The sequence below is a fragment of the Gossypium raimondii genome, chromosome 9 (assembly GCF_025698545.1).
Source record: "Gossypium raimondii isolate GPD5lz chromosome 9, ASM2569854v1, whole genome shotgun sequence".
Classification (NCBI taxonomy): domain Eukaryota; kingdom Viridiplantae; phylum Streptophyta; class Magnoliopsida; order Malvales; family Malvaceae; genus Gossypium; species Gossypium raimondii.
In genome coordinates this window covers 43149487-43173900 of record NC_068573.1, presented here as the reverse complement: position 1 = coordinate 43173900, position 24414 = coordinate 43149487, and the positions used below count along the sequence as shown (strand labels likewise).

General features: G+C 33.1%; 3 protein-coding genes across 7 annotated transcripts; 2 read left to right on the top strand and 1 right to left on the bottom strand.

Annotated features, from left to right (window-relative positions):
* The first annotated feature begins 998 nt into the window (after window positions 1-998).
* Window positions 999-3244, top strand: LOC105799988 (probable protein phosphatase 2C 65). The gene is made up of 5 exons (XM_012630818.2): window positions 999-1342; window positions 1688-2026; window positions 2112-2229; window positions 2339-2562; window positions 2737-3244. The coding sequence occupies exons 1-5, from the start codon at window positions 1127-1129 to the stop codon at window positions 3094-3096; spliced, it is 1257 nt and encodes a 418-aa protein (XP_012486272.1). The 5' UTR covers window positions 999-1126; the 3' UTR covers window positions 3097-3244.
* Window positions 3245-4535: 1291 nt separating this feature from the next.
* Window positions 4536-6479, bottom strand: LOC105799987 (patellin-6). The gene is made up of 4 exons (XM_012630817.2): window positions 5526-6479; window positions 5306-5430; window positions 5079-5220; window positions 4536-4982 (listed from the first exon to the last, which is right to left on the bottom strand). Exons 1-4 carry the CDS (start codon window positions 6228-6230, stop codon window positions 4722-4724), a joined length of 1233 nt encoding a protein of 410 aa, XP_012486271.2. The 5' UTR covers window positions 6231-6479; the 3' UTR covers window positions 4536-4721.
* An 11896-nt stretch (window positions 6480-18375) lies between these two features.
* Window positions 18376-24172, top strand: LOC105799986 (uncharacterized). 5 transcript variants are annotated; one of them, XM_012630815.2, is made up of 11 exons: window positions 18379-18612; window positions 19594-19769; window positions 19971-20152; window positions 20247-20927; window positions 21057-21134; window positions 21907-22231; window positions 22314-22513; window positions 22993-23069; window positions 23238-23339; window positions 23531-23717; window positions 23804-24172. In XM_012630815.2, exons 2-11 carry the CDS (start codon window positions 19595-19597, stop codon window positions 23894-23896), a joined length of 2100 nt encoding a protein of 699 aa, XP_012486269.1. In that variant the 5' UTR covers window positions 18379-18612; window position 19594; the 3' UTR covers window positions 23897-24172. The 5 variants fall into 5 exon arrangements, with proteins under 5 accessions (XP_052477407.1, XP_012486270.1, XP_012486269.1 ...); XM_012630814.2 differs by having other exon boundaries at window positions 19560-19769; XM_052621446.1 differs by lacking the exon at window positions 18379-18612 and adding an exon at window positions 18619-18727.
* The last annotated feature ends 242 nt before the right edge of the window (window positions 24173-24414 follow it).

Below are 24414 nucleotides of genomic sequence, written 5' to 3'. Positions count from 1 at the left end.
CAGAAATGGTATTGTAAGAGGTGGCAGAGATGCTGCCCTGGTGAGAGGAGCAGAATATATGAGAAAAATTATGGGAACTCTGCATTGTCCCTACGAGAAAGGGGAGGTTCTTGTTCATGCTAGTAATGTTCTAATGTCTACTTTCATTTCTTGTCTCCTCCTCTGCTCATAGGTTTTTGTTTTTGTTGGTGGTATTTGATTTCTTATTCAGGTTCCTTTCATTTTCAGAGGTAGGATGCAGCTGGAAATGAAAATTTATTATGCGGCTACTTGTTTGTTTCAGTGTTCTTCATAACAGTTTCTACGCATGTAGGTTAGGATTCAGTTGATCTCTGAGTTCTTCCTGGAAGAAGTTTTCACATATGTTAGAAGCATGGAACGTGTTTATATATACACACAATGTATTCTATTATGTTAATATGTGTAGAAGCTTGCATGGCTGTTGATTTCTGACTAATGTAATGACGTATAGAGATCGAGTTGCATTTTCTTTTTAATATTATATATTTATAATCATTCATTTTTAGTCACTCACAATCACAAACTATGAGATTTAGTCTGCATTTGATCTTTATATTCTTGCATTACGTTTACATGTGGGCTTCTAAATCACTGATACAGGTTTTAAAAATGCTCTTCATAAACACAAAGGATGAGCATATAGAATGTTACAGTTCTTAAGAAACTTAAAGAGACAACTACATATCTTTCTTATAATATTTTCTCACCTCATACTACAAATGCTTAATCATAAAATCCCTTAACTAATTACTGGCGCCAACTTGTTGAATTAAATTACATAAATTTCAGACTATGACTATAATAAAATAAAGCTATTTAATTCTTTTATAGTTTTATTTGATTTTATAGTATATATATATATATATATATATATATATATATATATATATAAATAATTATCCTTAATTAAATTATTCTATATTTTTTTTGCCCTTGCTATAAATTCTAGTTTATTGAATATCCATCAAAATGGTGGCCGTGACTTCTCTTTTGGGTGTCCGGTCATTTGTAATTGGAGCCGCTGGGTCCCCTCCAGCACACCATTCCTGGGCTTTGATTTTCCGGGCATCCATAGAGGTTTGGTGGGTGGTGTTGGGGGGGTAACATGGGTGCCTGCTGTACTACACATATCAAGTACCAAGGTAGACACCATGCCCAAGACGATTTGGCGAAGAAAGAAGATAAGGGTCATCAGCAGGATCTTACCACTACCGGACATAATGGAGCCATTGTCAGATTGCAGGGTTCCTCTTCCTTCATATCTATGTACACCCGCAAGGGAAAGAAAGGGATCAATCAGGACGCCATGACCGTTTGGGAGGTCCACACCCTTTCTTCTTTTCATTCCTTCTCAATTCAATTTCATCGCCAAATTTTCTTCCTTTTCTTCCTTCACATTTCGTTTTTATATAATTTGGTATTTGCATTACATGGTTTCACGGTTGATGATTTGAGAATTTCCATGTCTCATATTATATTTGGTCTCTATTTATGCCTTCGTTGATCGTCTACTTTGCATATCATTTCTGGAAATGTTGCATGATTTTCGTCTTGACGTTGTGAGGAAAATTATGGGCACGTGTATCATTTCTTTGGCTGTGCTGTTTATCACCAAATTTTGATATTTTATGAATTACTCCATGCATGGAATTAACCATTGATTCAGAACTTTATGGGGGAGAAGAAATCGTTCTTCTGCGGTGTATTTGATGGTCATGGTCCGTTAGGTCACAAGGTTTCACGCCATGTACGTGACACCTTGCCCTTCAAGCTTTCTTCAATCATCAAAACGTCACAACCTAATGGTTGCACAGAAAATGATGCAGCTGCTAGCGCTGGACAAAGTTATGGTAAAATTGATAGCAATGGTGTTAACAAGGATAGATTTTCTTCTTGGGAAGCACGTTTAATTAGAGCTTTCAAAGAATCAGATGAAGAACTTAACTCCGGACTGTCCTTTAATAGTTACAACAGCGGTTCCACAGCTGTAACTATTGTTAAGCAGGTACACCATCAACTGTAGCTCAGTTGGATGAGCTTGTTTGTAGTTAGATTCCTGATTTTTTTTTTGTTTTCTTAAACATTTACAGGATGAGCACTTGATAATTTCAAACCTGGGGGACTCTCGGGCAATTCTTTGCACTAGAGGCAATAAAAATCGACTCATTCCTATTCAACTCACAGTCGACTTAAAACCTCGTTTACCAGGTGTGTATTTCCTCTTTCTTTCTTTCTTTGTTTGTTTGAGGGTGTTTGTGTTTCCCATGGTGTTACATTTTCTTTTTCCTTTTTTGAATTGTCCAATGGTGCTACATAGATGAAGCTGAAAGAATCGAAAAGTGTGGAGGCAGGGTCTTCGCGATGGATGAAGAGCCTCATGTACTACGAGTATGGGCGCCTGATCAAGATAGCCCTGGTCTAGCCATGACAAGGGCTTTTGGGGATTTCTGCTTGAAGGACTACGGTCTTAGCTCAATCCCCGAAGTTTCTTACAGAAGGCTTACAAACAATGATGAATTTGTAGTGTTGGCAACTGATGGGGTAAGAACCTAAATTCTGACATATATGAAATATATTATACTTGCATCTTGATTTCTATGACTGGTAGTAATTTAATGGTTGAAAAACAGAGTGTTGTTGGAAGGAAGGGATCCTAGTTCTAGGAATGTAACCTATGGCTTGACTTTGTTGTAAACTTATATACAAGTATTGTAGGTGTGGGATGTGCTAACAAACAAGGAGGTCATAACAATAGTTGCTTCAGTAAAGAAACAATCCGCAGCAGCAAAAGTTTTGGTTTATTATGCTGTTCAAGCATGGAAAAGTAGGTATCCAGGTTCCCAAGTGGATGACTGTGCAGTCATATGCTTGTTCCTCAAGGAACAGCCATTAGTATCAAAATCCTTGTATGACCAAGACCATGACCATGACCATGACTATGACATGAGCAAATGCGGAGGAAGTCAACTAGACTTTGCGGATTCTAATATATGTAGAGACAAGAAAGCAGAAGAAGGCGAGACGGTTATAAATTGCGATTTTACAATGGATAAATCGATTGAACAGAGGGACTGATTATTGATTATTTGTAATGTAAGATTGATGCCCTATTGCCTTGTGCGGAAATATTCATATACGGGATTTGGAGAAACCCCAAGCTAAAAAAGTCTTGCCACAATTGAATGAATGAATAATAATATTTTACTTGCCACATCCATCAATCCATGGTTTTTCTCTCTTTATATATATATATATATATATATATATATATTGTTAATGCGTCAGCAAGATTGCAATGTTTGACAGTGATATCAATAATAGAGGAATCTTTGCAGTTTCTTCCCATGCCCATGTCTCTGAAGACGTGGTACTACCAGGAATCCATGAAAGGCTGTCCTTTGTTTTCCAAAATCTTAGCTTTGGTCCAACTCAGAGTCATCAACTCCAAAACTCTTTGAATTTTGAAGAAAACTTTAGTGTTCCATCCCATGAATGCCCTCTTTTGAAGGTAACAGCAAGCTTCATTCAACACCACCAATTATTCCCACAATAGTTAATTCACACAAACTTTGTATCATACTGAAGAAAAGGCTAGATTCTTAAAATGGGGTCTAACCTTTTAGGGGTTACGTATATAAATACCAAAATTTTTAAAATGGTCATATAATGGAATAACATTTCTAAAAGTGCTCAAATGAAAGCTAAACATTTCAAAATGGTTTAAAAAGGGCCTAATCTTTTCTAAAGTGTTCAAATAAGGGCCAAACATTGTCAAAAGTGTAGAAATAAGTGTTTCTTAAATGTTGCATATCAGGTTTCAAATTTTATTATGATTGCTTTCTTTTCTTTTCAAGAAATATCTTATTCAAGTGTTATGTTTTCATTCTAAACACGTTAGTATTTACCTTTTTTTTTTATACAAATTGAGTTGAAATGCGTGGAAAGCTCTTATCTAAGCCCATTTATTAATGTTAGGCAGTTATTTAATCATTATGAAAAAAATAATCTTTATGTGAACAACTTCTAAAAGGTTGAGTCCTAATTTAAGCATTAACCCTAAACAAAACAAAAACTGTTAGAATAGTGTATTTTTCCCCACAATGCATCCAAACCAAATTGTTATGGCCACTAGTTGAAGATGCTACACTGTGTAGGAGGATTTTTGCTTGTATGGTAAGCAAGAGAAAGGACTATAAAGCCTACAACTTCAGAAAGGGACCAAATTGAAATGAAAGGAACATAAAAAATGAGACCAACAAACAGAACAGGCATCCATCATGCAGTCTTTTATTAACACCAAGTCCATGTGGTCAGCTACAACTTCATATCACCCCTCAATCACAACGTTTACAACCAAATTCAGTGTCTCTTCATTAAGATGTGCATTAGAGACTCCTTTTTGGCTTTTTTCCATTCTGATGGATGATGTATGCCATGTGAGTGAAATTGAATTTAGATTTTTTTTTTTTTAAATTCAGTATTTTCTATTTTATATTAAAGCAATACTAATGATATGATATGGCAATAGCACCCTCCATATTTATACAATCACATTAGCAAATTAGTCCTCTCTCAAGTAGACAAATAACAAAAATAATAATAAAAGGGTCACAACCATTAATTGAACAAACCCTCCCTATTCAAGCGGCCCAAAAAGGGTAAAAGGAAAAACACAAACACCCCCCTCTCTCCACTTAAGTCTAATCCAGGCATGATTTGCGGACAATATAGCGATAAGCAGCAACCTTTTTTCTCCTTGAAGCTGTATTATCCACAGAAAGTATCATTTTGCCAGCTTCTCTTGATGTGAAAGAGTTATGAATGGCCTCTTCCCATGGACTCAATTTTCTGACCTTCTCCACTGCAATGGTGTAGCTGCCTTCCGCATTGGGCACGAACTCCGCACTGTACTCCAAGTCCCACCCTCCTACTACCAGATCCCATGTTATGGTTGCACCTCCCTGTATCACATCATCCACAACCATTCTTTTTACTATAAATCACTAATGCTGCAATATCATTTCACTATGTTAAATCAACACCTTTACTATGTTTACCTCAATTCCTTCTATTTGAATGTTCACTTTCTCTCCTCCTTTCACTGTGAACTCCGAGGCTGGTTTCGGAGGACCGTTCTGCGAATCATTGGTTCGACTCAGCCCTCCGTATTGTACTGGAACATCCTCGGGTCTTATAAACCTATCAATCAAACAAATAACATTTGTATTGAAGCAGAGAGACTGATATATGTATGGTAAGGAGTAAAACAAGACAACAGACTCACTTGTAGAGTGTTTCAGCTGCATATCCTTGTCTGGAGATCACGAACTTGCTCTTAGTTCGCTGAGTTAGAAATGGACTGAACATTGAATACAGCACACTGAAGTACCATGGGACATTGATGAAAATCTAGAACCCAGAAAGGCAAGTTAAAAGAATAAAAAGCAATTTATCTCCGAAAGAGAAACAAAACCATTGTATAGTTGTGGAAGAATTTAAAGTACCTTACGAGCAACCATTTCAGGGTAATTATCTTGAAAGAGAGAGAGGATCTGATTAGAAACGACCCTGAGGTCTCTTTTGGGCATGTCTTTGAGATCGGTGACCTGAATAATAGAGTTGATCCCACCAGGCTTGAAATGCAGCAGATTGATTCCTCTCTCCATAACTTGAACTCTCCATCTCAGGAACTTGCTCAGCTTCTCTTCATCCCCAAACATTCTCTCACACATGTCCTTGTCTCTAAAAACCCCATAGGCATTGTAGCAAACAGGGTGGCCTTCTCTGTCATAGCCATGCATATAAGCAACCACTCCCTCCAGCTCCTCCAACCCCAACTCCTCCTCCGCCACACTGTCTGCCTTGAACTCTTTTCTCCAGGCAAGACATTTCTCCAACATGTGAAAGGAGTCGGAGACCTTGAAGTCCCTAGCTCGCAAGAACTTGAGCAAAATGACATCGGCTTTTTCGTCACCGGAGAGAAGAGGGATGCCCCACATGGTGCATTGGCCGTCGGGGCCAAGAGAAGCCGTAAGCTTGTCCTTGAGTTCTTGCAAGGACTTCTTCTCGGAAGACTTCAAATGGGAGATGAAGTAGGTATCTTCCTTAAAAGAAGGAGAGCGGAGAGTGGCAGCTTCCATTAAAGTAGTAACAAAGCTTTTCTTGTGGTGAGGCTTGGGAGAGGCCTCTGGTGAGGATGCTTTCTCCATTTGAAATGAGTTATGAATAAGAGAAGCCCGGAAGGAATCTCTGTAACAGAAGAGGGTGAGCAGTGGGAGGGGATTGGTTTTGATAAGATGGAAGTATGAAAATAGTATTAAGGAAGAAGAAAAGCAGTGATTTTGGGATTGACTGTGTTTACTTGCAGAGGAAAGAGGGCGACTACTGCACACACCACAAAGTAGCAGGTTTATAATAACAAAGGGACAAAACAAGATTAGCTCACATTTGATTGAAGGCAAGGAAGAAACATGCCCCCCCTTTTCGTTTTTTTTTTTTCCTTCCTTTTTACAGCAACAGCCTGAAATTTCTGACTATCGCAAACTCAAAATTATTATTAACACATATCAATAAAACCTAAACCTGTGGTAATAAGATATTTAATCACTTTAATTAAAATTCTATATTATTACCTGTTTGGCCGATTGCAGAGATTCTGTTAACGATTTAGTCAAACTTATAAGTCGTAAAATGACAAATAAAAATATAATATATTTTATTCTTAAATATTTATTTATTTATTTATAATACTACTATCAAATAATTAAAACATTCATTATAAAAATTAATTAGTTTTAGATATACAGATTTCTTAAGTTTCTTATTTGCAAATATTAACCTTGTAGAAATTAATAAATATTAATAGTGTATCAATATATTTGTAAATTATATTTTTAGTATGTAAATTAGTGATACTTATGTCACTCCAAATAAATCGGTCAAGTATCACATTTCAATCAATATAAAGTTGCATAATAATTCATTTAGCACAAGTAAATTGAAAATGAATTAAGAGTATATAAATATTCAAGAAATAGATACATGTGGCAAAGATATGTCATTCCACATATCTTATTTCCGATCAGCCGTAAAAAAAAGCTGCCAATTCTTGCGTTTTTTGTTTGGAAGGTTTTAGCTTGATAAGCTCTTATAAACTTCTATTCACCAAACATTACAATTAGAGGGTTAACTACTCGACTCTCTATTTATGCCAAAATTAACTAAAAATCACCTAAAACTTTATTTACTAAACAACTTTGTAACTTTTAGAAGAAAACAGAGTTTAATGCGAAAAAAGGTTTTACTAGTAAATCGGCTTTTAAATTACTAAATTATGAATGTAAATCAGGTTTAAATTTAAATCATATTAATATTTAGTAAAATATAAAAATTAAAAAAGATGTTATTTCACAATGAAATTGACAATAAAACATTGAAAGATATTCTTTTTATAATTCCATTAACAATACAACATTTAAATATGTGTCTGGTAGAAATAGTTAAAAGAGCAATTTATTAATAAAGTCGAAAAAGAAAAAACACCTAAAAAATTGGGTATGGTTTAGAAAAAGTGGTTTTCAAATTTTTTGAAAACAGTGCAAAATAAAAACCCGATTTAAATTTGAATGAAAAAAGAACAGCGGAGGATTGGCAGTCGGTGGGACCTTTAGATTAGCTCGAATTTCGGGCACCAACAGTAGTTTTGTTCTCACTCAAACACACAGACAAACACAGCTCTTGTTTCTTCTTTTTTCTCTTCCTTATCCTTTCCTACTTGTCTTTTCCTGCCAAAAAGCTGAGGAAAAAGTATTATGTTAGTGAAGAAATTCCCCGGAAATCATTATGGTTAAGGAGTGGGAAAACGTAAACCCAAAGTTAAATGGGTAATTAAGCTTCTTAATGAATTCAATTAAAAATAAAAATGCAAGTGCTTTCTGGTAAACGGCTAGTGGTCCTGCTCCTGTGGAGAAGACGACCAACTCCATCATTTTTTACTACAAAATACGGTTTCTGTAGGTTGAAAATTGAAACACGTATTTTTGATAAAGCAAAACTCAACTCTCAGATCAGTTGATTGGTGTTGAAAAAATGTTTGGTCCCAGCTGTGTTGTGTCCCCCTGTGCTTCTCCATATGTATATATTTTGTATGCGCTATTAGGCATGATTGGCTGAAATTTCTTTTCTGTGTTATTAATAATGAAATGCGTAGTTATGAAGGTTTGGGACCTCGACCAACATCTTTGTCTCTTTCATCCCAAATTCAAGCAATGCCGGCGAAAAGCAAGTGTGTTCAAGTTGGCATATATGCTACGGTTTCATCCCAATCCTTTCCGTGTAGATTGTGTTAGGTGTTCATGTTGAGTGATATAAACAAATTTCACACTGAATTCCCTGCAATTTTACTAATTTAACTTTGAAGGAATCCTATTATTAGGTAGGCTTACCACAATTTCTGGGGATCCTATTAAGTGATTAGTGCTTAGTTTATAGATAATTATATTATGGATTAATTAAGTTCTTTTTTCCACTAAATTAGTCATATATGCTATTTTTTTCTTTAATTGACTGAATAGATTTCTTTTGAAGAGTTAGGAAAATAGACTGATTTTGGAAAGAGAATATGAAAAGCGCATCCAACTAGGTGCGCTTACTGCACAGCTGGCAGAAAAGCTCGTCCAATTGAGCGAGTTTTCCGCATAGTTGTCAAGAAAGCTCTTCTAGTTGGGCGAACTTTTGTTGACATGTTAAGAAAAGTGCACCTAACTGGACGCGTTTTCTTTGAAATTTTTATAAAACACTTCCAGCTGAGCACGCTTTCCTAACATATCAGTAAAAGCTTGTCCAGTTAGACACGCTTTCACACTCTCTCTAAAATCGGTCTATTTGATCAATTTAAAAAAAATGGCATATATGATTAATTTAACTCACCCCAACTTTGAAGCTTTTCTATTTCGAACTGTGGGTCATCTACTTAAGCTTTATTTAAGAAAAAAAGTAATCCATTGCCATGACTTTGATGATTCTGATAGTAGAATCAAATCTCACTTTTTTGATCGGTTAACTTTGGGGAACAACACATGCATCCAAAATTTTTATTTTAAGGTGGAATCGAGAGAAAGGATCCCATGTTTTTATTATTATTGAATCTTCTAACAAAAATAAAAAGAACATTACGGACAAAAAAAGAGTTGGATTTTCTTACCGAGGTTGAAAAAATTGGTTGATTGCTAAAGTAAAAACAAAAGAATCATATGCTTGGTTCGGTCTTGCAAAAGCTAAAATCTAGAAAAAAAGGGAGAGAAATTAAAGTACAGTGAAGGAGGCAAAGTTGGAAGCCGAGAAAAAATTAATCTTAAAATTAAAAAGCCATAATCACATTTTTCACCCTCAACTTCTTTTTAGAAAATCAAATCAGTCCTTTATTCTTTTAAGCCTTTTTTTAACCTTAAATTGTTATTAATCAAATTAATAATGTATTTATATTATATATGGTTAAAAATATTAAAACAGGAATTATGGTTAATAATTTGATAATGTCTTTTAACTACATACATCTTTTTTTCCTATTAAAATTATAAAATTGCATTAAACTTTTGAAACTATCTATTTTTTCTTTTAATCTTCTTCTTCTCTTGTTTCCTTGACTCTTGAATTTTCTTTTTCATCTTTTTCTCTTGATTTCTTTGCCTGCTAAGTACTATAATAAGTAAACCAAATTCAAAAGCCTTTTCTTTTTCTTCTCAAATATGCAGCATTTCTGCTTTACTGATGTTGTGTTATTTTCTTCAAATCTCTCTTCTCATGCAACTGAAGGCTTAGGAGTCACATTGTCCAAGGCTTGAAGAAGAACCAAACGGTCACCGGTCTTGGCAACCAGAGCACGTCGGCAAAAAATAAAAAATAAAAATCACACCGGTGCTTGTAGAGAGAAAGCTAACACTAAATTTTTTTTTCTTGTCACGAGTGCCGCCCACCACACTACCGATTTTTTTTAATTTTTTTCCGGTGCCACCGTTTAGATAAAAAAATAAATTTTTTGAACCAAGAAATACTCATATTTAAAAAAAATACATAAAAAATTACATACGAGCGCCCACCATTGCATTGCCGGTACCAAAAAAATTGTTTTTTAAACCCTATGCAACCAACGGCTAATGATTGGGGGATGATTGATTTGAGTGCTGACACCACCTGATACTGTTCATTTTAGGTCATTCCCGTAATTATTTTTGAAATTAGGTCATTTTTATAAATATTTATATTTTAGGAATTAGTTGGGTAAAAAGGCCAAAAATTAACGGTTTTATTAACTTGCTGGCATGGATGCCACAGGCAATCCACATGTATTAATTGCTGACATGACAGTGTCACATAAGCAATTAATTAAAAATTTAAAATTATTAAAAATATAAAAATATAAAAAAATAAAAAAATGTATATATAAATTTTATAAAAATATTGTTAAAATTTTAAAATATATATTATAAAAATTCAGAAAAATGTAAAAATTATAGAAAAATCCTAAAAATTAAAAACCATAACAAATTTATATTTTTTTGTCGAATAATTAGAATTAATTGGTTGAGTTAGAAATGGTGAAACAATCAACCAATGCAAAACTCAAAGATTTAATTTGAAGATGACTATTGTTTAAATAGCAATCATGAGACAATATACAAAACCCAATGGTTCCTGGATTTACTTGGTTAGAAATGAAAACCATGTATTATGTATATGTTACAAATTGAAACTGAAACAATCCACCAATGCAAAACCCAGACTGTGGCTGGTGGTGGGATCAAGAGCGTTGAGAAGAATGATCCAACGGTGCCAAGGCCACTAAATCGGGTGCCAAGGCCACTAAATCTACTGCCAAGAAAGAATGAGATTGTATTTGAGAGATATATTATTACAACCACAATAATTTCTAAGTTTTATATGGAAATTTTTGGACCATTTTTTATATGTTTTCCCGTATTATGTTTTGGTCGAGACTTTCATCAAGAATGATTGAATTCTCTTGTTTAACTTTTCCCAATAAAAAAATATTATGTAATCATATACAATTCATGTAATTATGTAAAAGTTAATAAAAATAATAAGAAAATAATTTATTTCGGGTTATTGGCGGGAGCTCCCACCATCACTTCCCAAATCCCAACGGTGAAGAACTAGCCACTGTCAAGAAAAGTTACATATTAGGGTGATCTAACGGTCGATGAGAGAGATTTGGGTTCGAGAAGCTTGAAAGCCTCTTAGATATCCAATAATTAAAAAAAAAAAAAGCATTTAGAGGAAGGACGTGAGGGGTTTTCAGGCATCGCTTTGGATGGTCTTGGATACTGTTTCATCATCGAAGTGAAGCGGCGACAATACAACAAGAAGTTAGGGCTAGGGGTGAAAGGAAAAAAAAGGAGGAAAATGAGAAAAAGAGGGCATCTATTGTCGAGAAAAGGATAGGTGAGCGACCGCAGCACAGGAGAAGCAATTGCGACAACATAGGTGGCTAGGGTTTCTATGCAGGAAAAAAAAAAGAAGAGAAAAGAAGATAGAACAATAAATAAAGAAAAATAAAAGAGATAAAAAAAATTAAAAACATAAAAGCCACATAGATTTATTGTGTTAAAAAATATCCACATGGATGCGACATCATATTTTTTTATTGGCTCCATTAGTATTTCTGTCGAAAACAGATCAGTTTAACTAAAAGAGAGAGAAAAAGAATAAAGGGCTAATTTGATTTTTTAGAAAAAGGTAGAGGGTAAAAAATATTATTATATCAATTAAAAAAGAACCCAAGTAATGCTTTTTATGATACTCTAGTTGGTGGTGGTGTTCACTTTTGACTAGCGCACCCAAACTGAAGTCGATGAAGTACCCAAAAGGTGCATTAGCATTGTAATTAATTAGGTATTAAAAGAGATAAGAGCATGCCTGGAGAGCCGTTTGTTATCTATATAGAAACACCAAATTATTATTCAGATTGCACATGGCATTGCCATGGGCATACATGATTGATTTGATGACAGTAAAAAGCTAAAGCTGCTTGTATTGTACTCGATTTAAAATTCAAAGCTTAGTCCTTACCAACTAATTATTGGGTTTGGTTGCGCAAAAGTCAAATTTCACTCCATGTACCAATCCATTAATTATTACAAAGTTGAACCGCAAGGTGTTGTGCTAGTATAAACCCCTATTTAGCCCAACCCTGTAAAGGGGTAGTGTTGGTATTTTCAGAATCAAGGTTAAATGTATGTTGTTTAATTTGTAACTTGTTATTTAACCAATTTTTACCACATTTATCTTCATTCATTGCTCGGAGATAATATCATAATTTAAATTTTTTATAAATAAAAATATTCGAGTATTATATTATTTAAGAAAAAATTATTTCCCTTTCGAAGCCATTTTCATATGGTATACTGCATAATGTCTTTTTTTTATTATTAATTTGGCACATATTATAAAGAGGTCTTAAGATTTAAATAAAATTCAATAGAAATGTGTCATGTGCTGTTACTCGATAGTTTAATGTGTCACGTTAATAATTTCTCGGTGCAAAATGAACTATTTAAGCGAGAGTGGTCAGCTTGAATAATTATTTTAATAGAAATGACTAAATCGATGGAAAAATTAAAATGACTAAAATAAGACCGATCTTTTTTTAGATTAATAATAAGTGTAATTGGCTTTTTTAATTTGCAAGTTGGATTGAATTTGTTATTTGTATCTCTTTTTAACTTAAATCGAAAAACAAACACAATTAACTAAGTGATAAGAAAAAGAAACTTTTAAGTACTTGAATAATTTAAAATGTAATTTACTCATTTATTATTTAATTTTCTAATTAATTTAATTATATAAAATAATTTTCAAAAGGTATGTATTTGATATATTTATAGTATATATTTTAATTTTACAAGTAGTTTTAAAAAATTAATATGTGTTTTTTTTTAATATTTTAAATTTAAAAACTACAAAATAAATTCCTAATAAGAAGAATTAATGTGCATGTTATAGACTAGTTTTATGGAAATAAATTATAATTCGTTTTTTGGATCATTAATATAGGCCCAGATATGACAATTGAACCATCTGAGACCCAGCAATTAATAAATAAATTGCTCACAATTAGCCGTCGGGACTAGGGAGTAGGGAGGGGAATGGGCTGGCTTGCTTTCTGTCTGCCTCTTCCCCAATCATGCCCTTCCTTCCACTCCCATTTTTCTCTAACGGCCCTACCAACAACTGCCTTGGACGCTGCACCTCCCTCCCCCTACTTTATTCAAAATATTCATTTACTCTGTTAATTTTTACTCTAGGTTTTCATAATCAAACCCAACAGTTAGTTTGCGGATCCAATTGCTTAAATAAATTGTAAAAATATTTTAAAAATCGGTTCATTTGGGTTTAATTTAATATTACTTTTGAGAAATACTTTTAAAAAGTGATTTTGAGAAATATTTTTAAAAGTTTAGTTTAAGATTTAAGTCTTTAGTATTGTTGTCAAAAATACTTTTGAGAAATAAAATATCTATTTTAGACATAGTGTTATAAAGTAACAAATAAGCATTTAAATAATGTTCAAATTAGTTAATATTACGATGTTTTAATAGGAATATAGAAAATAATTTATTATAATTTTTGTTAATATTTTAATATATGAAAATAAATTTTAAACGTTTTTAACCAATTAACTAGAGAATGGAAAGTACCATGTATTAGAGAGGTGAAAACGTAATTAAGCTGTCAAAAGTACTTTTAGGATAAAAAAGCTAAAATTTTTAACTTTTTCATTTGGGAAAAAAATGTTTTTGGAAAGCTATAGATTTACTTCAAATGTTGCTCGTTTAGCATTCCTTTTGCTTCAAAAATGCTTTTTATACCAAAAGGATTACAAAATATATAAGTTTTGGTTAATTCGGTCAGCCGAATTAATCAAAATATTTCGGTTCGATTAATTTTTTTGAAAAAATTTTGATTCGGTTAATGATTAAATGATTAAAAAGTTCGGTTAATACCAGTTCGCTTCGGTTAACCAATTGATTAACCATTTGAACACCTCTACTAATGACACAATGCCATGTATCAAGAAAAAGTAAAAAATTCGTTTAAAAATTAAAAAATATTTAAAATCCAAAAATATTTAAAACTTAAAAACTATGAAATCTAAAAAGTTATAATCGGTTCTTGAAAATTATAAAAAGTACTTTTAAAAATTATAAGTATGCAAAATTTTAAAAAATATATTTGGAATTTTAGTTTTTTTTTAGAAAAAATTAGAAATTTATGAAATTGTTTAAGATTTTTATGGTTTTTTTTTGGGTAAACTACAACCATGGTCACTTTTGTTTACCTTAGGTTACGTTTTAGTCACTTATGTTTGAAATGTTACGTTTTAGTCATTTACGTTATCATGTTGTAACATTTTAGTCACTGAGCCGTTAATCGTCGTTAATGGTGTAACGGTAAGTTGACGTGGCACGTTAAATCATCATTTCAAACAAAATTTTAGGTTAAATTATAAAATTGATCCCCATATTTTTTTCGTTTTAAGTAATTTAATTTTTTTTCTTTTATGTTCTTTAAACTTTCTTCTTTTTTTTCCATTCTCTTTTGTTTCTCCCTCTGTTTTCATATCTTTCTCATTTCTTTTAACATATTAGGAAGTCGAATTGGTAGTGAAAAAAGAAGTAAGAAGTCGACTATCATCATTTCCCTATAACCAAAACCCATAAACCCATACCATGCTTCTTTCTTCACTACCAATTCGACTTCCTAGTATGTTAAAAGAAATAAAGAAGGTAGGAAAACAGAGCGAGAAGCAAAAGAGAATGGAAAATAAAGGAAAAAAAGAAAATAAAGAAAGAAAGTTAAAAGAACATAAAAGAATTAAATTGCTCAAAACGAAAAATTTTGGGGATCAATTGTATAATTTAACCTAAAGTTTTTGTTTGAAATGATAATTTAACGTGCCACGTCAGCTTACCATTACACCATTAACGACAATTAACGGCTCAGTGACTAAAATGTTACAACACAATAACGTAAGTGACTAAAACGTAACATTTTAAACGTAAGTAACTGAAATGTAACCTAAGGTAAACAAAAGTGACCATGGGTGTAGTTTATCCTTTTTTTTTTAAGTTTAAGGATTTTCATGAAAATGTTGGAATTTTAGGAATTTTGAGTTTGTTAGTAAAGAATACTATAAATTTCTTTAAGAATTCTTAAAATTATAAATTTTATAAAAGACCTAAAATTCCAAAAAATAAAAATAAAAAAATTTGAAGTTTTTTTTGAAGTTATGCATACTTATATTTTTTTATAAATTTAAAGATGTGAAATCATTTTCTAACAAAGTTGATCTAAGGCTTTAAAAAGTCAAAGAAAGACTCGACTCCAAAAGAAGTAAGTTATACGGAGAAAGAAGAAGCAACTTTTTCATACAGATTAGCACAAGAAGCGAAAATGTATTAGAATGCATAATAAAATAAGAAAACCTAAAAACAAAAGAAAACTTAAGACTAGAATCAAAGAAAATAAACTACTCAATAAAAAAAACCCGAAATAAGGGAAAATAATTTGAAGTTTTCGTTCAAGGTATTCTCGATGTGCTAAAATCATAAAATTTAATATGGAGCTTCCTTAAATGATAACAATTTGATCTGGAAATTTTGGGTACAAAATTTCACCCACAGAATATTTTTTAACTTTTTTTTTTCACTTGTTCGATTTTTTTCAACTATCTTGTGGAAATATTTTTTATTGTAAAATAATGCCTAAAAACAATGGTTAAAATTTTAGATCAAAACGAAGTCGTTTACTCATTCAAAGGATCAAATTTTGGAAAATTTTTCTAGTTAAAACAATTTCGGTACAACAAAAAGTTACAATAAGAAATCAATTATTAGCAAACATGAGAAATGACCAAAACACCCAAATTTTATACTAAATGATAGACTAAGATCATATTCAAATTGTTTGACTCAAAAAAAGATTTAGATCTAACTTGAAAGAAGAAACAAACATATTTAGAAACAAAGAATACGAAAAAACCAAAAAAAAAAAAGAAATTCAGGATTAAAAAAATAAATATTTAAAACATAGATAAATAAAGAAAACAAAAGTTAAAAGGTGGAAGATTGATCGAATAAACTGATGGGCATGGATAGAAGATAGTTGTCTGACTTAACACTTTGAGATATAAACCCCAGCGAATTCAATTAACGACTCTAATTAAACCTCCAGTAAATAATCCTTGACAAATTGAATAATGGATTCTCATGGCTCATTGAAGAAAATCGAGAAGAAAAACCACTTTTAAAAACTAGAAGAAAGCAATCATGCACGAAATAGATCAATGCTTTTAATGAATAATGAAGAAGCTAGCTAATTACATTAAAACAAAACTTTCAAATACAATATTGAACTAATATATAATTAAAATTAGGCCTTAAACTCGAACCCAATTTTAAACTTGAATTAAAGCTCAAAACTTATAATTTTTCGTAATAATTCAGTCCAAAACTTTTGCTCGTACAATTTTTAGTAAAATGGTCATAACTTAAATTATCGAACTCGAAGCATTTCAAAACTAAAATATAGCTTCTTTCAAACTTTAATAAATTATACCCATCCATACATATTTCAAAAAGCGTCTTTTTATGTAAGCTACCACAATGAAAAGAACCCAAATCAAATTTTCCTTTCCTTATTTTCTTGCTACAGCCGAATGTTGAAAGAAGAGGAGAGAGGAAATGAAATTCCTCTTTCCACTAACCATTATCTTATAGTTAATCTTATTTTCTAATAATAAAATAATTAAATCAATGGTTATTTAAGCTTTCTTACTAAAGATAGTTGAAATCAATGGCATTGATCATATTTATCCACTAAGGATATTTTAATCAAAGGATATGCACAAAGCTTCAATCAAAGTCTCTCCATGTACTATTAATAAAATAATTTAATCTATTCAATTACTATTTGATTCTATGTATTAATCCCATATTCAACTCACTAATTTCTCACTTAAAGTTTTGAGCGGTTCGATTTAAGAAATTTAACCTTGAACCGAATTTTCCGACATTGACGAAAATCGAGTCGTTATAAGTAGCATCTTTCTAAACAGCTTGAAATCGATTCAGCGCCGGTTGCTTCTTATGGAAAATATTATCGAACGAATCCTTCCAAAGCTTAACATCGTTTGTAACAATATTTATAGCGCAACTCAACAACGTGGAGTGAGCATTCTAACCTCGTGTGAATATCAAAGGAAACTCGAGATTCGTCAGCCAAGCAACCTCAAACTAAAAAGGCTATAAATTCTTAGGTGGTATACAATTATTCCTCATATTTAGAAGAATAGGGTGATGATCAGAATACGATTGGGGCAAATTAAGCACATATAACTTCGGGAAAGTATTGACAATTGTAACATTAAGAAGAACACGATTTAATCGTTCTTGTAACACCACTCAATCATGAACCATCCGTACTTAATAAAAGATGAACTAGAACAACCGACATCCATGAAATTATAGGAACTCCAACAGCGCCGAAATCGAATCATTCGATCAAGACAATTTGTAGCACCCCCTCCATTCTTCCAACAATGCAATGTCATTGAAATCCCTTAAAACTAGCCATGGAGACGATAAAGTCGACCCCTACCGTGCCATAGCCTCCTAGAAATGGTTCTTAGCATCCAAATTAGACTGAATGTACATAAATGAGGAAACCTACTCCATATTACCCTCTCGTATATGACAGTGAATAACTTGGTTTGAAAAAGAAAGAACGTTAACCTAAAGAGAACCCTCATGCCAAAGAAGAATCAAACCTCCTCGAAATCCCTACGTAGGCACCTCAAAACTACAACTAAACCCTAATCTACTCTCTAAATACTTCCCCATCCTTGCTATAGCCTTTGTTTCAAGCAAACACAATAAATTAGGCGACTTACGGCACAACAGATCACAACAGTTTCGCAAAAACGATGCATTATTTACCCCCTCGACAATTCCATAAGAGGGTATTTATTGAGAGGAATCAAAATGAAGAAGTGCTTGATCAATAGGTCAGACTATATGTAGGTACAACAAATGCCCATGTAGTGTAACCTCACACATCGTGTGATATTATTCGACTCCAAGGGATCTCCATGGTGCTCCCTCGCCCAAAGGCTCAAACATCACTTCATTTTGAGTATAATCACATTGCGCACAAATTTAAAACAAAAATATATATTTAAAAATAATATACAATAAATAATAAATTTATGTTTTAAAATAAATTAATAATAATTTATCGAGAGCAGCTTTTCTTGATGCTTCCACATTATTCTATTCATTTCAATTACTCTCAAACTCCAAGGTTAACGCTGGCCAATCACCAATGCCCATTTCGTTTGATGCAATTGACAGCACATATAAGAACTGCCATTTTATTGTTTCCATTTTCGCGCTTCATCTCACTGACTGACTGAGTGAGCGAGCGAGCCACAAATATCACCACCCTTCTCTTTTCTTCTCCACCAAGTCTTTGCCCTTATCTGTATCGCTGGCTGCAAACCAAACTACATCCACTGTACGATTCTCTCTCTCCTTTTTGCTTCAAAGCTTCTTTGAACGTGTCTCATCTTTTGGATTTATCGGCTTGGTTTTCGATATGAATTTCCTCTTCTTTTTGCTTTCTTGAATCGGTGGTGGTTCTTTCATTTTTCTTTATCGCTTCCCCTTTCTTCTGCATTCACTGGATTCTGTTTCTTTAGAATTTATTTTAAATATTAAGTTTCTTTCTCTTTATTCTGTTTCTCAGAATCCCTATCATCCCATGCACCAAATGTATCTTTAGGGTTTATTAATCGCTCATATTAAAAAGACGTCTTTGATTGTTTTGTTTATTAACACTGCTATATCTGCTTACTGCAATTTTAGATTGCCAGCAGTATAATCAATGTCGCGGTTTGTCATTCGCTTAATGAATTTGCAGCTGTCTAAATTTGAGAAATTTTCCTTTTAATTTTTCCATTAAAAATTGTTTCCTCGAGGCTTTTGTGTTTCATATATTGTAAACAATACATCGCATGATTAGTTTGATTTTGTTTCTGTGTCAATTCCAAGATACGTATTAGATTTTTTATTACGGTGAATGAAAGTTGTTTCTTGAATTCATTGTGGCTGCTTCCTTTTAGGTGTTTGTGTTTCTTATATTTCCAACAATAGGCCACATAATGAATTTAGTTGTTCTCTCTTAAAGCAAAATTGAGAAAATTTACATTTTTTCCCCTGTATGTTGATTAGAAACCGTTACTTGAGTCCATTTTGGCTGTTTATTTGAGGTTTTTCTGTTTATTATATTGTCTAATCCTTTTAATCAGTAGGAATTTACTGATCTCAGCATTTATAGAATATGGTTATATCGTGAACTTTGCTTACTGTTTTGCACTAGTGACAGTAGGATTAGGATATAATCAAGTTCATATTGTTTTCATAGGTTTGACATGAACATATTTATAATCTGTGATCATATAGGCTTTACCTTTTCTAATTCACATATGGATCACAGAATGGTGGCGGGCAAGAAACAACAAAATTTCATAGTTAATGGAACTGCCCCTCCTATTCCAAATGCGGCCAACTGTGTTGTGGCTACCAGAAATCTAAGGAAGAATCAACTTGGTGGTGTCATATTCGGGTGCAAGAACACCACCTACAAAGAGTGTCTTTTCAAACAGCTTTTTGGTATGTCATTTTCATTTCAGCTGCCTTTTTTCCAGCACTTGTTTTTGAGTTACCATATTTTTTCTTCTCAATCCTATTGAATGAGTTCCTTTTTGGTTAGGAAAGTTCACTCAGATTGTTTTTATGGATTTTTTTTTTTCGTTTCATTCTTTCAAAGAAACTTTCTGAGTGCCGTGGTAATTGTTGATTTTGTTTTATCAGGCTTACCTGCTCAACACTTTTCGTATGTGAAGAACATTGATCCAGGATTACCATTATTTCTGTTCAACTACAGTGAGCGAAAACTACATGGAATCTTTGAGGCTGCTAGCCATGGTCAGATGAACATTAATCCTTATGGATGGACAACTGACGGTTCAGAGAAAACACAATATCCTGCACAAGTATTTTTGCTATAAAGTTCCTTTATGTTTAATCTATTATTTACTTTATTTTTTCATCTATTGCTGATATTTTTTTTCTTTTTTCTGAAATAAGGTTCAGATTTGTGTTCGAATGCAGTGCCAACCATTGCTTGAAGAACAGTTTAGACCTATTATTTCAGACAATTACTACTGCCGCAATCATTTCTGGTTTGAGCTAGATCATGTTCAAACGAATAACTTAATGTCCTTATTGGCATCATTAGCAGTTTCTCCAAGCACTTATATGCCTCAAAATATGGCAAAGTGGAGAAATATTTTCCTGCCTCTTCCTTCATCTGGCACAAAAAAGGAAGATGAAGGGTTTAGACTACTTGCTCCTGAGATGGAGCAAACTAATCATACAAGTGGAAAGTGGGAAGCAGATGTTTTCTTTGATGACATAAAAGTAGCAGATGATGGATGGAAGTTCTCAGCTTCAGAGGTTGAGCATTTTAGTCAGTCGAGTAGTAAATCAGAGTCTACTGACTGTGCTCCTTTTGATTCACTGGAAACTAATGTAGAGCCAAAGACTACAGGACAAGGAGAGAAAGATCTTATACTAATTAAACTGAAAGAACTGGCTCAAAAACGTAAAGATCAAGATGTTTCTTTGATGGATAATGTGGAAGATTCCACAGTTATGAAAGAGGCACACATTGAAGATAGGGTTTTGTTAAGGGAGCAAACAGATTTGGCGCAGAGGAAGGAAGATGGTGCTTGTTCATCATCTGGTTGTCAATCCAGTATATCTAAGGTGACTGGGAAGCTCTATTATTCAAATATATTAATAGAGAAGCAGGAAGGGGTAGATTTGGTCTATTTCTTTCATTGGGAAAAAAAAGAAGGAAAAGTTCTGATCTCATTTATTTTTCTTCTTCTCTAGTTGATCCAAGAGGTGGAAGAGCTAAGGACATTTAAAGCAGAACAATGTGGGAAGATGATTCAAATGGAGCAAAAACTGGTGCGAATATCACCAGATCACTTTTTGTCTCTTTTCATCTGGCAAGATTGATAGTATGATATTAAACAACTGAAAGAACACCTTTTTCATTAAAAATATTATTCTGGGCTTATTATATTCTGACTCTAGTTTTTGCTGCTATTTTAGGTGTTTATCTATAGCATCATGTGTAATACTCTAGTCTAGAATGATGGATTTAAGAATAACAGAACAATTTCACTTTGGATCTATATCCAATTGGACCGTGACTTTTCTTGACTGTATTAGGTCGAAGCACATTGAAGAATACATGTAGTTTCAGATAAGGTATTCATTTAAATTGGATGCGTGCCATAGATATACACTCTACAAGTGGTCAACAGGACCTTTCTGGAGTGTGGACATGGAAGAAAGTGTGATATTAGAGAAACTGATAAAAAAATTATGTCTAGATCCTTAATTAAGCTGATGACCTAGAAAATGTCACTATTATCTGATACTAAGAATGACAAAATGAGAGATTTACAGTGAAACGATTGTTTATCTCACAGCCACTGATAGAAACACTGATTTTCCATTTCTTTCAGTTAATATTATGGTAAAATTGATCCAAAATTATGACCTTTATGGCAGTTTTCTTGACCTTTATCCTTATGTTTGGTTCTCCATCCTTCTACATTATGTGTGCTTTGAATCTACAATAGACTAATAGTAACAGAAAACTGTGCATACAGAGTTTGTTTATTTAAATCCAATCTATGCAGTGGATAATACTTATAATCTTGATTTTTAGATTGCAGCGGAAATGGAAATTCAACAGCTAAAAGATCGTTGCCAGAAGTTGGAATCTTTGTCCAGTCATTCTGTAGAACATGTTAATGAAGTGGAAATTGAACCTGCTGAGGAGCTGCAATTGGATCCTACTAAGTCAATATTTTTAGTGGGAGGATACAACGGTCAATTATGGTTATCAACACTGGATTCTTACTTCCCATCTGACGATGTGATAAAATCTGTTCAGCCAATGAGTTCTGTGCGTTCATATGCTTCAGCTGTACAGTTGAATGATGAGCTCTATGTCTTTGGTGGTGGTGATGGTTATTCATGGTATGATACAGGTATTAGCTTGTCCTAAAATCTTATTTTTTCTTTTAAGGAAATTTTCTTTAAGTCTCACGTTTCTTTTATGTTTTTGTCAAGTTGAATCATACAACCCATCAAGTGATCAGTGGACACCCTGCCCTTCCCTAAAGGAGCGAAAGGGAAGCTTAGCTGGTGCTGCATTGGGTGGCAAAATCTTTGCCATTGGTGGTGGGAATGGGATTCAATGCTTTTCAGATGTCGAAATGCTTGACTTAATTCTAGGACGTTGGATCAGCACGCGTTCAATGCTACAAAAGGTGAATGTAGTGCCTGATATTTCCTTTTGGTTATTGTAAAAGTATCTGGTATTCTAATTTTCTTGGCGTAGGGAAAATGGATTATCTAGTTTCCCTGTTGAGAGAGGTATCAGATATTTATTTGAAGGATTTCTTTCCAATAGGCAATAACTGAAAGCATATCAAATAACTACTAAATTTTCAATTTCAGGACAAGAATGCTCTTAATTTCTTATTATTATCTCCCATTTAAAGGAGTAATATGGTTAACATTTGGTTTAAAACTCAAGTAACTTAAGGAAGCGAGGAGTCATCTTTTCTTGAGTTTTTGCCTCTTTAGATTTTATGCTCGTTATGTCTTTATTTATTTATAATATATGTTCTATCATACATGCTTTCAGCATCATTAAAATTTGAATTATATAAATCTTTTGTAACATGCATCAAATATTTATATTCAAGTTATTAATGTTAAAATTTACCTGGACTTGGTTTTGCAGCGATTTGCTCTTGCTGCTGTGGAACTTAATGGCGCAATTTATGCCACTGGTGGATATGATGGGAATGATTACCTGAAGTAAGTTATGAGGTCATTTTCCTTTTTGGTTTTCTGCATATGTTAGTTATATTTAAACATGCACGCATGCTTCATTCATGAAGCCCGCTGTATGGTAACAAACTAATTTGTTGTTCGTTCACCCTGGCCGTGATCATTGACAGTTGACTTAAATTTCCAACATGTCAGGTCTGCAGAAAGATTTGATCCCAGAGAGCATTCATGGACTAAAATCGCAAGTATGAGCACGAAGAGGGGCTGCCATTCACTGGTGGTTCTGGATGAAAAACTGTAAGCTTTTTCTTTTTTGGTTATTTGTTGTCATTATATTATTAGCTCCAGTTGTGAGTTTTAGAACTGCTTTAGTTGATGGTCGTGTTGTGGATATACCTTAGCTTGTTCGGGTTATTGACCTCAATTATCCGTAAAAGCAGAGTAGAAGTGATTTCACTATCTTCCTAACAAGAATGTTCCTTAGATAGATATGCTATTGGTGGTTTTGATGGTACAAAAATGGTTCCAAGTGTTGAAATATATGACCCACGTATGGGATCATGGATGAGTGGAGAGCCAATTAACCAGGCAAGGGGATATGCAGCTGCTGCTGTTGTTGAAGGATCAATATATGTAATTGGAGGTGTAAGAGCTGGTGAAGACATCGTAGACTTGGTATGTTCCTCTCTCTTTGGGATTCATTCTGTAGGTGAACCGATTACTATAATAGGTTGATTTTTAAATTGCTGGAACCTTTACAGGTAGAATGTTACGAAGAGGGTGGGGGTTGGCAATTGAAAACTAGCACGGCTGTTGGCAAAAGGTGCTTTTTGTCAGCCGTTATTTTCAAGTGAACATACAGCAAGCATGGGTTTAGAGGGGGAAGCAGATGTTACATATGGTTTCTCACTTGCTATTGATTTGAGTCCCTTGGGGGTAGGGTGGGATGGGATGAAACATATAAATATACACTGTTAAAACGTGAACGATTCCGTCTTATTAATCAATTTTCATATATTCACTTGCTCTTTACCTTAAATTGTGGAACCCTGAAAAGGCTGTGACTTATGAAACATTAGATTAACCCCTCGCAGGTAGGATTAGAATTTCTAATTCTGCATTAACTATTATATAATTTAGTTGGCATAATTTGAAATTTGCATACATCCAGGATCTATAATGAATAAATTAATTAGGTTTTAATAAAAATAAAAATATGAATTTATCATATTCATAATTATTTTTTACGCATTTAATATAACATAACATTTGTTATCTAAACTTAGCATTTTTCAACACTTTTCATATTTTGGTTCCTAAATATTTTTGGTCCAATTTGGTATCTAAGTTCACCAATCGTTATATAAATTAC

Coding starts and splice junctions, on each gene's coding strand:
- LOC105799987 (XM_012630817.2), bottom strand. CDS start 6,230: ATGGAGAAAGCATCCTCACCAGAGGCCTCTCCCAAGCCTCACCACAAG. Junction 5,431..5,525: donor CTGAAATGGTTGCTCGTAAG/GTACTTTAAATT, acceptor TCTGGGTTCTAG/ATTTTCATCAATGTCCCATG. Junction 5,221..5,305: donor GCAGCTGAAACACTCTACAA/GTGAGTCTGTTG, acceptor TTTGATTGATAG/GTTTATAAGACCCGAGGATG.
- LOC105799986 (XM_012630814.2), top strand. CDS start 19,583: ATGGATCACAGAATGGTGGCGGGCAAGAAACAACAAAATTTCATAGTT. Junction 23,070..23,237: donor GATGGGAATGATTACCTGAA/GTAAGTTATGAG, acceptor CCAACATGTCAG/GTCTGCAGAAAGATTTGATC. Junction 23,718..23,803: donor GTGAAGACATCGTAGACTTG/GTATGTTCCTCT, acceptor GAACCTTTACAG/GTAGAATGTTACGAAGAGGG.
- LOC105799988 (XM_012630818.2), top strand. CDS start 1,127: ATGGGTGCCTGCTGTACTACACATATCAAGTACCAAGGTAGACACCAT. Junction 1,343..1,687: donor ACGCCATGACCGTTTGGGAG/GTCCACACCCTT, acceptor CCATTGATTCAG/AACTTTATGGGGGAGAAGAA. Junction 2,563..2,736: donor TAGTGTTGGCAACTGATGGG/GTAAGAACCTAA, acceptor CAAGTATTGTAG/GTGTGGGATGTGCTAACAAA.